We start from the raw sequence: 15404 nt of genomic DNA, 5'->3' as shown, positions 1-15404 counted from the left end.
CATTCACATTTCTTTTACTTAAGAATAATGTCGAAAACTCTATAAACACATAAAATCTGAAATACAGTTATGACGTCTGTCAATCAAATTTGACGCGGTTGTGGGAATACTGTGGAGAGACGATGATCGATAATTCTTGACTAAGCACACGTAACTGCGGAATGCAAATGAACGTGAGTACTGTGGGTAGCGGTAAACCAGATATTTTCGCAATAAGACGTCGCGTATACGATTTAATTGAGCCACGTGGCGCACACTGAAATTTGTATGAATCACTTCTGAGTTAATTAGAATCTTACGTAAGCCTCTCTACAAGTCACTAGATTTATCATTCATTCCTTTGTCAAATGATATTGATAGAAAAGGAATAATTCTATTTAGTTTCCAAATAGTAATTCTTTTACTAATGCATAAAATTATATTTAGTAGTAATCATTATCGAATATTTATAAGCAATTACGTGATTAATTGATTCGCAATAAACATGAAAATGTAGGAACGACAGCGATCAGATGAGAACGTCAGTCAAGTTCTTAAGGCTTCGATAAGAAAATGATGTCTTCATAGCTGTGTTCGTATCTTGTCAAGATTTTTATCTGTTTAATTACCGACAGGCATCAAGCAGCTTTCTTCTGGTTACGTACCGATTTTTATTCGTACGCACGAACTTGTATCGACCCGTGACGATTCACCGCGGGGGAAATTAATTTCTTAGCCGCCTCCGTTTTCGCATGCACTTAATAAACCCGTGTGCGTCGTTAATTACCAGCGGGAGAACCGAGAGCCGCGGTATATTCATTAGTGTGTCGAAATCGAGCCCGAAACGACCACGGGACACTACCTTCGATCATTCCCCTTTCTTCCCATGCCCACTACGAAATTGCGTGTGCACTTTTTCAAATGGATTAGTTAAAGATTATAAGAAACCGGAGGGCGAAGGATGACGTGTGTTCTAATTTTATTTCCATTCTCTTAGTCAGTTGCCAACCGCTAATGTAACATACTGGACTAACCATACTATTCACTTTAATCTAAAACAGCGTTTCTCAATCTGTGGCGCATGTGATGTGTGTGGTACCTTACGTTATTTTTGATGACACAATTTTTCCATAGATTGCAACTTGAACTTAACTTACGTATAAGATTGATGAAGATAAAGATTGACGTGGTACATTTATTTTTTTTATTCTTAATTATGTGATGCAAAATTTTAATAGTTTGAGAATCGCTGGTTTAAAAAGAAAAAAATTAAGGATTTAGTATTGTCCAGTTATAATTCGCTGCATAAACTCTGCCGCTTTTATCTTCGACTTTTTATTAAAAGCACTCTATCATAGTGGTACAAAGTAAAATGCATCCAGGCTTACATAAATTGAAGAAGGTTCCTAACTAATGCAAATGTAGAAAAGAAAAGCGTATCAGAGATGACTCAAGGCATTGATTTATAAAGTCGAGGTTTTTACCTCGCTCCGAATTGCGATACGTTTTCCTGTGACGGATTCTCGGAAATATCATACAGAATTGCATTCACAATGTGGTAAAGGATGTGCGTTCCACTACAAGAATGTGCGGTTTCGATAAATAGGTGATACGGTTTGATGCGTTTCAATCGTTGGATCAAGGGAAAATGCTTGATGGAAATGAGAAGAGGAAACGAATTCAGAAGTTGTCCCCGCGCGATAGTAATTTACAGCTCGATCGATCGAGGCCACGGGGAGAAGAAGAGCAGTGGTTTCTCGTTTACAAGCTGTCGGTGACGCGCGCTCCATCACTCGATAATACAATAGTTTAGAAAAAAGGAGGAGGATATTGGTAACAGACCTGAACGAAGGAACAAGTAGGAAGAGGAAGTGTGCGCAGCACCATAGGAGATTGATGGTGTTTATTGCGACCCCGTCGCGCTTACTACTTTCATCCATTACCTTCCCTGTATCTTTCAGCCCCAAGCTTTTATCGATAACAAATAAAAATCAGTGTAAATACAGAAATTAAATTCTGTACGCGATAATACTTTCCTCTACAAACGCTGACTTAAAAGTTATTTTTTACGGCCAGTTGAAAGCGAAGTTATGCTTAGAAATTGGAATATTTACCAAAAAATATTTTTCTAAGTGAATTATCAATATTTTTTATCACGATTGATAATTAAATCAAGATTGTCTATGATTAGAATGTTAAGGTAACTCATTAAGTCGTTAAGAAGAATTAATCTGCGAAGGTTTCGTCTGGGAATGGTACTGGGAAACGCGGAGAGGACCTGTTTATTACTAACGGCGATCCACGTTTTGCTCCATAAGAGCGGCGACGCCGACACGTTTACCCTCGGGTACATCACCGGCTCGAAGAGGCGTCCAGGGGACTTGGAGTATCAGCGTCCCGGTTTCCGGATATCCGGCGCCATATCGCTGGCCGTGGAGGAGGTAATTCAACCGGTTATTTTCACCGACCGCAATTAGCGCGGAAGTAGTTAATTAGCCGGAAAGAAATTCGGGAATCCAGGTTGTCGGTTATAAAAAAGTTTCCGAAGAAAATTAAACTGGAAATTTTCTTCTCCTTCGAGAAAGAGAGAGAAAAAGAGTTAACGGTGAAAGGATCGAGAGTTTACTTGGGAAATTGGTTTTGGCGGAAAGTAGATAGAATTTAATTAATTCCGAAAAGAATATAAGTTCGAATCGATCTAGGTGAACGCAGGTGAACTTGGTCGGCGCGGCCACAAGCTAGACTTCCACATCGCTGAAACTTATGGCGAGGAGGAGACCAGCATCTTGATGACCGCCGACCTGTGGACGAAGAACGTCAGCGGTTACATAGGCCCGCAGGAGACTTGTGTCCACGAAGGCAGGATGGCTGCCGCTTTCAATCTGCCCATGATATCTTACGTAAGTTATTGTCCATCTTCTTTATTGCAAATTTATTATTGCCTTATTGCTCAACCGCGACGAACGTATTTATACGCGCAATCATCGTGAATCAGCGCGGTTTTTATCCGACTCTAATGAATACGTTGGCAAAATTCCTATTTCGTGGAAATAACGAATCGAAAGAGACAGCGTGGAAGAAAAATGCGTTCTGGCTGCTACTCAGCGCAAGAAGCTTTCCCGGTTTAGAAAGTTCACGAGGCGAAATCTCGGAAACCATCCCTTATGGGTTTCCCTCTGAACGGAACAACCGCCGGGAGCACTTTGGTCAAGTAACAAGTACTGTGCGCGTGTATGCTCTCAGCTAGGAACCACTTTTATTGCGGACACTCGTATCGACGGGGATCGGGAGCATCGAAACTTCCAGCGTCTTCGCTCTACATTAAGCGGTTCCACCGCTACCATACATATTTCTCGCAATAACGTAAATTGCCCGCGGGAAGATACGATCTCTTTGTGGCATGCGATGAAAACAAACGGGCGAACCTCTGATAAAGCGTCTATTTAAACCGGAGAGGATATGCAAATAATAGAAACCTGCAGCAGCGTCCGAAAGTATTTCGTCTATTTTTTTCCTGCAAACGTGATCTGACGTTGCAACGGGCGGTTTGACCGGCACAGTGGACGAATAAATTATCCGCAGACCACTGAGGAATATGAATGTGTGTGCGTCGAGGTTACAAAACGCTTAGCTCATTCAACTTGCTACCGACTCGCCTTTCATCTATCCTATTTGTTCCTCTCCTGTTTTGAAGTGTTACGATCTCACTAAATCATCTGATGTAATCAATGAATGAGAAATTCAGAGACCGTCTCTCACTTAACATCGTTTCTTTACAAGACAATTTATTTTTACTTCAGGTTTTAATAAAATGAATGACATCACGTACGAAGAGGCTGATTTATTAATAAACTGGGAAATCTATGTATTTATAGAAAAATTGCAAATGTACAGCAAATCTCTATTTAAATCGCATTTTCTAAATGGATACCATAAATGTCTTATTCTGGATGAAAATCTACAGTTCATCGATTAACTGTCCTACATACGAACTGGAATAAAGCCTATTCATCTTGCCGGAAAATTATCCAGATCATTGAATACATAGTTTCCTCCTCTTTAGCCGCGTTTACGAAAAATATAGGACCACCGTTTCACGATCCGTTTAACACCAACTACGGGTTTCGAGTCCACTCGCGGGAAATTAATCAGCCGGTAGAATTGTGTATAATAATTTGTCCAGGCTACCGACGCAGAGACCCGATCGGTTTTATCTCGCTCGGATTAATTTCTTGTTTCGCATCGGCGTTCGCGCAATAAGTCTTCGATACGGCCGATTACGACTTCTTATTAAATTTAATAACCTCGATTAATTGATCGTGCTTTGCTTACCGCCTGAGCCTCGATCATACTCGAGCGTATCACGCATATCTGTTCATAAATTTTTTTCAACTGATCATCATACGTGTATAATAATATAATTGAAGGGAAGATTATAATAAATTATTAAATAAATAAAAATATATTTCGATAGCAGAGACTTATGAACAAGAGTGCATATTATCGCAAATTCAGCAGATGAATCATATCAGCCTAGTAATAGAACCGAGACATCCGATGCAAATTTGAAACGGACTTTGCAACACGTGGCCAAGCTATTTATCTCTCCGGCTTGCCACTTGTATTCTTGGCTGAAATATCACGTGAAACAAAATGTACACAATTTCTCATCGAGAATTGTCGCATTTATCGTTGCTTTCAGTTCTGTACTCATCGCGCGACGTCCGACAAGAAGGAGTTCTCCACGTTCGCCAGAACCAGGCCACCGGATACGCAAATCTCGAAATCAGTCGTTTCCGTGCTCCTGGCCTTCAATTGGACAAAGGTGAATGTTCAATTCACGAATCGTTTTATCCGATTGACGCAGAAATAATTGCGGTTTTTATGTACATTATTATTGTACCAAAGCCGCAATTATTTTTGCACTAATTTGATAATTGCAATCATGTATGTTAACGATTGTATACAGGTGACGTTCATGTATATGAACTCGACTCTATTTGAGTTCAATAAAATGTCGACTGTAGCCGAGACGATACTGGCATCGTTCGAGGCAGCTGGCGTGACAGTGAACTTCCTCCGTTGTTGGGAAGAGCCGTATCACGTCACACACATGACCAATCCTTTCCACAAGCACGTCAGCGAGACTTACCAGGAAACGAGAAGTGAGTAAAAAACCGTCTAACCATTTATCAGCTCGTAAAAGAGTGGAGTAACATCTTGAAGAGATTGACGGACCTCGATAGTAAAAAGTTACCTTAAAATCTCGCGTTGCCTAAAATAGGCTACCCGCATTTTAATTCCGTTGAAATTATGAGCCAGACGATCGTAAAACGGATAGCCCGCATGTTAGCATTGCTGGAATTTCGCCTGGTGAATAGATACTGCTCGTAATTCGTTTGTGTTAGCTCGGTGTCGTCTATTTACGTTTATCTAATGGCTAAATATAGCTCGACCCGCTTTACTAATTCAACCATCTCCACAATTTTTGCTTGTAATTAAAGCAGACATTTAGGCAAAATATCTACGAATTAAAAGTCTAGCAAAATTCTTAAGTTAAAAATTGCAATCGAAATGAATTCCAAGCAGCAGATACAAAGAAATTGATAGAATTGATTGAAACTGCGATTCTGTTGCAGTCTACGTAATTCTAGGCAATTACTATGAGCACATGGGACTGTTGATGGCTCTGAACGAAAAGAAGCTACTGGAAAAAGGTATAAATCTGCTGTAACATAATCAGGTACATATACTAGAGAGCAATGTCACTAAATCGTAGTTTAATTATCAAATCTCACGAAGCTTTACTAAAACACTTCCTGCTAAATCATGATAAAAGTCAACGTAAGTCTTTTCAATAATATTCGAAGATAGATTATCCTGTATTATCACGCGAACTTTATTCGGACTACGAATTAAAATTTCTGTACGCAAAGAGAAAAACGCACCGTGAAAATTTCTGTCGCAGGCGAATACTGGGTGGTAGGAGTCGACATCGAACAGTACGATGAGAAGCATCCCGGGAAGTACTTCCGCGGTTTATGGGAGAAGAAGACCAACTCGTCGATCTTGGATGCTTACCGTAGTTACTTCAGCGTGGTGGCCACCGCGCCGTTCTATTCGAAAAATTTCACGCGCCTGGTGAACGAGTACAGGCAGAAGGCGCCGTTCAACTTCACGAATCCGATCGCGAGCGTCGGTGGAATCGTTCAGGTGACTATCTCGTCAATTTAAATAAAAGTTTTATAACAGTAGAAGAAAGCAAAGTAGAATCATGTACTACATACTTCAATTATTTGAAAGACTGTGAAATCATTTACAACTCTCTAGAATATGGAGTGAAATTTGATTATAAGGCGTGGATTGAAATAATTTGCAAGATTATTTCATGGTCGGAATGGAACGTTTGTTTGTGTTATATAAGTCAGATCGTGCCGGAGACAGCGTATCTGTACGACGCGGTGCACCTTTACGAGAGATCGCTGCTTAAAGCTCTGGACGAGAACCGGGACCCACGGAACGGCCGAGAAATGGTGGCAACTCTTTACGGCGTTCATTATCAGAGCGCCATGGGGTATGTATGACGAGTGTGAACCAAAATCATTCGCTTGTCACCTCGGTTTTTATGACAGCGAAAGCAAGCAAAATTCATTTTCAGTAAAACGATTATCATTTACACATCGCAGTTGATATAAGGTGCATCACTTGAATCAATGTAGGAATGTTTAATACCGTTTGCAACAGTTTAGAGTACGAGATCAATAAAAGCGACCATTAATGCAATGACGTAAGCGTCTAGAATGATAATTGACCCCACAAAATAATTATAGCTTTCACGCGGCGCCCCTCGGCTTCGCGTAATCCTTTCTCTATTTCTGTCCTCTTCGCTCTGACGATAATCGATACGCATTGTCGTTTATCTCCCAATCCCGTTGGGAATCGATTATGTAACATTCGAAGAACAACGGATTACGCAATTAGCAATAAAATAAAGAAAGCGAGAAACGAAATTGATGGAAAACGACGTTCCCCGAGTTACTTTTGCGCAATTTACGAGTACTGTTAACAAGCGTAAAACGCGTGTTACGACGCCTGTTGCATGATGTATCGTCTGCGCAGATACATGGTCTACATGGACGAAAACGGAGACGCCGAAGGTAATTATACTCTGATTGCTTTGGACAATCGGCCGACAAAGGGACACGGTCTATACCCCATCGCGTACTTCGTCGGGAAAGAGAACGGCACAAACCTGCCAGTAAGACGTTTACCGCTTTTTCGACGATCATTTTTGCTGCTCTTTCGTCGCGGCCCGATTATTGATTCTCTTTTCTCCTGACAGAAACTTCGATTGACGAGGAACGTTTCATGGATCGGCGACGGGCCGCCAATCGCGGAACCCGTTTGCGGCTACCACGGTGAAAAATGCACCAGTAAGTACACAAACTTCAACTACTTCTCAGACCTCACGATATATTGTTGTTACCAAACTGGCGATTTTTACGCAAAATAAATCTTTCGCGATGTCAGTTTAAAAAGTGAAATCTATTTTTTTCGTCATTAAATGATGTTGAATGTACTTTCTAATCTTTCTATGGATGCATGAAATCTTAAATTAAATACGTCCATCGTACGCTAATAAATTTAATCTTATAACGGTAAGAAAAATAAGAAGAAAACAAGAATCGAACTCGTTGCCTTCCGGCCTTCCTACCATTCTGCGTCCCCTTTAATTGAGATCGAATATCTCGTAACCGCGCTACGATTACCGGATTACGCAACGAACGGCACCGATCGTGACTGATTTAATCGTACTGAACACGAAACATTAAACGAGGAGCACAATTAAAAAAGGATCGAACGAAACGAGCATCTCTGACCCACATATCTCCACTGACGGCTCGTTCGTGCATTGGATAAGAGATGAATCACGTTCGAATCGAGACTCAAAAATAGATGAATGAAATCCTTTTCCAGAATTCAAACGAACCAAGCATTTCGTGTTTTCAGATACGAATCGATAAGATCAAACTGATTCAGTTATTAAACAAAAATAAATAAAAGAAATTGAAGCAGATAAGACCAATTTAATATGTGCAACTGAATAAAGTATTTCTATAAAAAGTAATGAACAATTAAAATTCTGCGATATTTTATTGAATAATCAAAGAATTTATAATAATATTATTATTTGATCGAAATAACGTCTGATAGCTGTTCGATGTTCTAATAAAGAAGCACTTGGTATTATGGACACGATTTTCAATTTAATCCTTTAGCTCACACGGGAGAGATCGTGGGCGGTATAGCCGGCGGATTTCTGCTAATCATCGCGGCAGTATTATTGGTTCTCTACAGAAACTGGAAATACGAACAGGAACTGGATTCCCTCCTATGGAAGGTGAACTACAAAGATATTCAGATCAAGGAGCAGAAAGACGAGTCGTCGGGAGTTAACGAGGCGCCTAACAAATGCAATTCCAAGGTAAGGTCCATTCTTTTTACGACGTCCCTACTTCCTTCTATATGGTATAACGTTTACGTTATTTTCGTAATTCGACCCAATTGATCCAGGAGATTTTTCAAAGCTCAGCAGAATTTTCTCTGGGATCCTGAACGACGCGCTCTTACAATTCTACGTAATAGCTCTCACAAATTAATTTATGCGATCGTCCAATTCCTGAGTGTCCTCGGCACGCTTGTAATAATTTTAGACTACGACGCAACCGATAGTAAGGACCAGCCAAGTATCACTCAGCTCCAACCCCGACGCTGATTTTCGTTATTCCATGATCTACACGCAAATAGGTGTATACAAGGGGCGAATATTTGCCGTGAAGAAGGTTCGCAAAAAGTCCATTGAAATTACACGGGAAATGAAGAAGGAATTGAAAGTGGTGAGTATAAACTATAAACATGATATTTAAGCGACTGCGGATTTTATGCAATACTATCTTGCATAAGAATATATTTATGTATATAAAATATCAAATATCTAATATTGCAATTTAATTAAATGATATGAGATGTTATTAAATGATAAAAGAAAACGTGAAACGAATTTGGTAAATTTTGTATAAAAATCCGCAATCTGCTTATGGAGAATCGCCAGTTAAGGAGCATCGTTCGTTTAGATGCGCGACCTACGACACGATAACTTGAACGCGTTCATCGGGGCGTGCACCGACCCGCCGAACATATGCATCGTCGTCGAGTATTGCGCGCGTGGCAGTCTGAAGGTAATCGCCCATCAGGACATTCGCAATTAAGTGGACGTAATTCGAATCGGCGTTCCCCGGGGTAATTTTCTCTGGCGCTCGTATTCTTTTAGGACATCTTGGAGAACGAGGACATGAAGCTGGACAACATGTTCATGGCGTCTTTGGTTGGTGATATAATAAGGGTGAGTAATATTCAGAAGTCGACGAAGTATTTTCTCAAAACTACTCCGTCCATAAGTTATATTTTCAAGTTTATCCTAAAAATATTTGTGAACAGTATGCATTGACCGCAAGTAATCAGACGAATCTAAACATTGTATAAAATCAATGCCTTAGAATATGAATAAAGTTTTAGAGAGATAGAAAACAAATATTTTTGCTGTTTGCAAGAGAGAACTTTCGAAACTTTTCACGTTACATCAGAAAATCGAATATACGGAGAGTGCCAATTTCGCTCTTTTTTCAGGGTATGATCTATCTTCACGAGTGCGTCATAAAATATCACGGTTCGCTGAGTACGTCAAACTGCTTGGTCGACTCCCGATGGGTCGTAAAGCTGGCGGATTTTGGGCTGCACGAATTCAAGAAGGACGCTGAGTGCGAACCTTGCGACGTAATGAAAAAATATCACGGTATATAATTAAATTTATAATTCATCAACGACATTTGATTAAATAAGTAGGTTCTAATAATTAATTAATAGAATCCAAATCAGATAGAAATTTCTCTTATCATTTACAGTTTGCATATGTATTTACTTCTAATATTTTTTATATTCTTATGCGTCACATTATATTTTATAATAAACAGAGAACTCGACAGGTTTGTTGTATCGAGCGCCTGAGTTGCTAAGAGCAACGAAGAGTCAAGAACCGACGATTCGGGACTATCAAAGGGGAGACGTCTACTCGTTTGCAATAGTCTTATACGAGCTTCAAGGGCGGCACGGGCCTTTTGGCATAACGGAGTTATCGAGCTCGCAGATATTGAAGAAAGTGATAGCGAGAGAGCCAGAAACGGAACCGTTCAGGTATTACAATTAACAGTCGCGGTCTGTCGACGGCCAGAAGACACTTGAATTTTACGTGCTTTTGTTTCCACCCTGTCAGCTACTCTGTTTTCCTTGAATTATCTCAGACCACCGCTGGACCAGTTGGAGAACTGTTTTCAATTCGTGCGTGATTGTCTGATAGAGTGCTGGGCCGAGGATCCCGAGACTCGACCAGACTTCAAGATCGTAAGAAACAAGCTGAGGCCGTTGAGAAAAGGAATGTACGTCGCAAACATTGTATCGAATAATAAATTATGTACCAAATATTTCTGGTGTATACTAAAGTAATTAACTTCGAACGTTCCTCAGGAAGCCGAACATATTTGACAACATGATGGCCATGATGGAGAAGTACGCTAACAATCTAGAAGCGTTGGTCGATGAACGAACGGATCAATTAACGGAGGAGAAGAAAAAAACAGGTTGCCAGATGCTCTAAAAGCGTCGTTCAATTAAAATCGTTCGATGTTCATGTGCAATGTATACACTCCGCGAGCATGCATTGCGCAATATGTAAAATATGTTACGAATAATTCTAAAAACAAATCTTATTAACGGAACGCAAAGTGTACATCGCTAATGCCGGTTAATTGGCCGATTTTTTACTCAATTAATATGCACTTTGGAAATTTACGAACCCGCCTGACTCCACCGTACAGTTATGCCAAATTATTACTTTCAGATGCTCTTTTATACGAAATGCTGCCGCGCTACGTAGCCGAGCAATTGAAACGAGGGCATAAAGTGGAGGCTGAGAGTTTCGACTCCGTTACGATTTACTTCAGCGACATTGTCGGGTTCACCGCCATGTCTGCCGAGAGCACTCCGTTACAGGTGATCACCATCAGTCAACTTTTTAACCATTAAACGCTAACATAGAGAAGAAACAATTTTTCTACCATTATACACAACACATGAGAGTTAATATAATACCGTCGCTGTTTATAAGATAAATAGAAATTAGTTTTTTTAGATAGATAAAAAATTAATTCTTATGGAATGTATTCCAATTCCGGTAGTATTTAAAAGCTTGACAGGCGTAATAAATGTCAAAGAATTATTTGTTTCCAGGTTGTCAATTTTCTGAACGATTTATACACCTGTTTCGATTCAACGATAGAGAATTACGACGTGTACAAAGTTGAGACCATAGGCGACGCTTACATGGTGGTAAGTAGGTATAAAGTACGCGAATCGCTTACACAGCGTCATGAATCATCCCGCTTTTGACAGGTAAGCGGTTTACCAATTCGAAACGGTATTCAACACGCCGGTGAAATCGCTAGCATGTCATTGTGCTTACTAGACGCCATTAAACAATTCACGATACGGCACAGGCCGCTGGACAAGCTGCAATTGAGGATCGGCATTCACTCGGGTAAACTACGATATCATATGATGATTCTTATGCGCGATTTTTAAACATGAAATGTAGATTGAGATCAATTCGTATTCTTTAATAATAATACACGATGAACCTCGTAACATGGCGACTGACGAAAAGAAAAAATATTGAGCCTTCTATTTAAAAAGCCGGAGGTGGTCCTCGTGTCCCGATAAAAAAGCAAAAATCAAAAATGCAATATTTGTTTAACAATTTTTATCGTACAGTAAATGCCATATGCGTTATTCTCAGTCGTCATGTTATGAGACTCACCCAACTTTTGCATATTAAATTTTTTTATAATAAATGCATAAATCTGCAATCTATTAATTATAGTCTTATATTTTTATGTTTGGTATAGGTCCTGTATGTGCCGGTGTGGTAGGTCTAAAAATGCCTCGTTACTGTCTATTCGGCGATACGGTCAACACCGCGAGTCGTATGGAATCTACCGGATCGCGTGAGTAATCGTAGGCTCTCATTACAGTATACAACGCAAAATTTTTTTGCAGTATCCACTGCGTGATTCTTATAGAGTGGCTTTTTTACAAAAACGTATCCGGAAGCCCTGTCCACGAAATATTCATATAAACGTAATGGATACTCCGAAAAATAAACGAAGTTCTTTTTTTTGGACTGTTTTATCAAATAATAAACTCGATCCTACAATATACAAAACTCTTTACACATTTTCCAGCCTTGAAGATCCATTGTAGTACAGAGACAAAAGAGCTGTTGGACAAACTGGGTGGATTCACTATAGCGGAAAGAGGGCTGGTATCGATGAAAGGCAAGGGCGAACGTTTAACCTACTGGCTGGTCGGGGAGGACCCCATTCGAAGAGGAGAACGCACCAGAGAGCGACAAAGCCGAAGGAACGGTTGCACGAAGAAGACCGACAACAACAACCCTTTGATACCTCGAAGTTCACTCAAGAACAAGTCGCTGGCAAGGTCAACTTTTATGAGGTGTTCCAGTGAATCACCGAAGCGTCTGCGTTTCGCCAGTTCCGATCAATTAGACCAGAAGTGCTCGCGAACGAACAGTCAGCTGGAGTCGATAGTCGACAACAGTCCGTGCAAGCAGAAGGCAGCCTCGTGCGTGATAAGGCCCGTGTGCGCGGACGACTGGCGATCATCTTCGAATTCGTGTCCGTGCGTGGAGAAATTGTGCGAACAGGAAATCGATGTTAAGGATCGGCCGGATGCGAGGAGTAACTGGACCATCGGCGACGAGGCCTGTTTCCAACGGTGTGGAGGGGCCAAGAGCTTCCGGCACGGGATCGTTCAGGCAACCTGCAGATCCGCGCCCAGCAGCCCGAGGCACAGCGCGCTGATCTTAAATTGTCAGAGGCGAGCGGCGCAGTCGAGCGAGGAGATAGACGGATGGGACGCTAGCACGCCACTGATTTATTATCCGGGAGGACGATTGGATTAAGGAGCTCGGTTCGAGCCAGTACGCGTCTTCAGTCGGTTTCGAGCGAGGTGATTTTCAATTGAATCGAACAACAGTGCTATCCCGGGATCGGAGTTTGAAAGTATAGTGTGAAACAGTGCGACAGGAGGTTCGATCGGTGCGATTGGGAATTGTGATTGTTTTTTCGATGAACGAGAGCCGTCGTTCGAATGGCCGAACCGGTGATTGCGGAAACTCGACGGATATCGACGAGGTAGGAATCTATTGTTTGGAATCTGATTCAAGTTAGCGATAGCGCCCGATTTAACTCTCGATTGAATCGATCGTTTTTTTAATCGACACTTTTTCTGAATCACCTTCCATTGACTGCGGACTTTATGCATTTATAAGAGACACGAATACAATCAATGTTAAAACCAGAGTATACATTGCGATATTTAAAAGGATTTGTTTTTAATTGTTGCATAAAAATTCGCATTCTATTCATTACCGCATCTCATCGATGTCTGACCGAACTAATCGATTGCGTCAATTAACGGACGGATCATACGAGTATGATTTGCTTCTCGCTCGCAGTACACGTACCAAAGCATACCGTACGTACAAACGAGATACCTAATAGATAAATACATGTATTATTTATATCGTGCGTAACTCGTACACGGAAATCATTGCGTCGCGTTGTAACGGTATGATTCCACGTTAGCATAGACAATCAATAAGGCTCGTGCTTCTTGTTCTATTGTTAAGCGTTTCTAGTCAATTTTCGTTTAATTTCAGACGCGCCGTAATAAGATGTGAATCCATACGAATTCGACGAAGTAGTCTCTAGACATCTGAGAGGATGTAGTATTAACTGCCAGCATATAGTACTTAAGATAATTATTTACAAGGTTAATATATTATAATACGCGATTAATATACACCGTGGACGAAATCTCGTTGTGAAACTCTTCTGATAAATGTAATTAAGAAACGCGAAACATGTGTAAGTTCTACTCGTTCAAATAAATAAATCATTAAACGAGCAGCAGGTGCCCAGCTTTACTCAAACCAATGAAATTCTTTATCTAATTAAAGCGCAACAAGATTTGGTATTAAATGTAAACCGAGATCCGAGATAAATTTTCCCCGTTTGTTGCACGCAAGTGCAATGGCATCGGGCACACGAGCACGATGCGTGATGAAACGGCGACAATAACGCACCGAGATTCATTAAATTATTAGCATTGAAGAAATTAATCGACCCAGAAGCGGCGCTGATTGCATTTCCCCTTTTATCTACCGCGCTCGGATCGTCGTGAAAAATAGGAAAAAATCGATCAAAGTCAGTCTGCGAGGCCCACGCATCCGTATCTAATTACTATTATGCGTTATCAGACTGCGGATTCTTGCACAAAATGAAACACATAATCAACGCTTTAAATAGAATTTAACCGTTGCTATATTCTTATGAATCTATACACGAGAGAAAAGTTCAGATACGGTATCGATCGCGTCGATGAAAGTCCAGTTGCAGCCTCTCAGGGATGTCGCCTTTCACGAGAGAACATTTTTTTTAACGAGATTACGTTTCGATTCACGGCTAACGAGCTGGTATTAGAAGACTGGTTGGCAAAAAAGGTAGCCAGACGTTTGAATATGCATACCAGCGACGCATCGTTCCTTTTGAATATCTAATGGTACTGTTACGTTTATTTATATCGGGCGAGCGCGAGCCGGTTGCTACTCGATCGCGAGTAACTATAACTAAATCCGTTAGCGATTCGACGGTTAACTAAACTCTTCATTACTTTAATTTGCACGTCTCGTTACGTGCCGTAGCACGTGATCCGGTACGCCGCCGTTCAGACTCCGCTTAAGTGCGAAACAGTCGTGCAAATACTAGAATGACTTCTGAATTTATTGCGCAATTTACTATTCGCGGTGTCTTTCGTAAACTTGATACAAAACGTCCTAAAGTCGAGTTCCTCGTTTCAAGAACAGAGACAAATTGGAAAGATGTAATAATTCGACTTGTATTCGGTTTAATCCCTCAGAGATCAATGGGACAACACATCTATTAGAATGTTATACTCGAAAGATAAATGAATTAATTTACTTCGCTTACTTTGGTCGATAACAGAGTGGCGTGATTTATGTTAATAAATGAATAAAGAAAGCGTCTCGAAATTCGTCGACGAGAAAGTTTTGCGAAGAATCCGAGCACCCTGTATAACGAGGCAACTCTTCTATACAGAATGGGGTACCATCTTATTTACGGTGAAGTGGTTGTCGGCCAACTTAGAGGAGCGGCCATCATTCAATCAAGCCGGGACAATTTAAACAGCCTGATTCACGCAGCGAAATCATT

General features: G+C 40.7%; 2 protein-coding genes across 4 annotated transcripts in view; both read left to right on the top strand.

The window, feature by feature from the left end:
* Window positions 1-1857: 1857 nt before the first annotated feature.
* LOC108632336 (guanylate cyclase 32E) lies at window positions 1858-14079 on the top strand. 3 transcript variants are annotated; one of them, XM_026819578.1, is made up of 23 exons: window positions 1859-1878; window positions 2219-2420; window positions 2682-2879; window positions 4682-4804; window positions 4949-5144; window positions 5619-5696; window positions 5948-6192; window positions 6408-6553; window positions 7099-7237; window positions 7322-7412; window positions 8259-8464; window positions 8694-8876; window positions 9114-9218; window positions 9311-9382; window positions 9667-9832; window positions 10011-10230; window positions 10338-10472; window positions 10561-10673; window positions 10934-11085; window positions 11323-11421; window positions 11485-11629; window positions 11997-12095; window positions 12333-14079. In XM_026819578.1, the coding sequence occupies exons 2-23, from the start codon at window positions 2232-2234 to the stop codon at window positions 13070-13072; spliced, it is 3840 nt and encodes a 1279-aa protein (XP_026675379.1). In that variant the 5' UTR covers window positions 1859-1878; window positions 2219-2231; the 3' UTR covers window positions 13073-14079. The 3 variants fall into 3 exon arrangements, with proteins under 3 accessions (XP_026675380.1, XP_026675379.1, XP_017892327.1); XM_026819579.1 differs by lacking the exon at window positions 5619-5696 and having other exon boundaries at window positions 1858-1878; XM_018036838.2 differs by lacking the exon at window positions 1859-1878 and having other exon boundaries at window positions 2223-2420; window positions 10023-10230.
* Window positions 13220-15404, top strand: part of LOC108632334 (receptor-type guanylate cyclase Gyc76C) — a 60431-nt gene continuing 58246 nt past the window's right edge. The window contains exon 1 of the mRNA XM_026819577.1: window positions 13220-13304. The gene's annotated coding sequence lies outside the window, so the exon portion shown is untranslated. The remainder of the gene's footprint in view (window positions 13305-15404) is intronic.

This window comes from Ceratina calcarata, unplaced genomic scaffold, assembly GCF_001652005.2.
Source record: "Ceratina calcarata isolate Rehan_Ccalc_2016 unplaced genomic scaffold, ASM165200v1 scaffold154.2, whole genome shotgun sequence".
Lineage (NCBI taxonomy): Eukaryota > Metazoa > Arthropoda > Insecta > Hymenoptera > Apidae > Ceratina > Ceratina calcarata.
This window is presented reverse-complemented; position numbering and strand designations above follow the sequence as displayed.

Bases quoted from the DNA above. Each gene is read 5' to 3' on its own strand.
- LOC108632336 (XM_026819578.1), top strand. From the start codon at position 2,232: ATGGTACTGGGAAACGCGGAGAGGACCTGTTTATTACTAACGGCGATC. The intron at 2,421-2,681 runs GTAATTCAACCG...GAATCGATCTAG, and splicing joins TATCGCTGGCCGTGGAGGAG to GTGAACGCAGGTGAACTTGG. The intron at 10,473-10,560 runs GTACGTCGCAAA...AACGTTCCTCAG, and splicing joins AGGCCGTTGAGAAAAGGAAT to GAAGCCGAACATATTTGACA.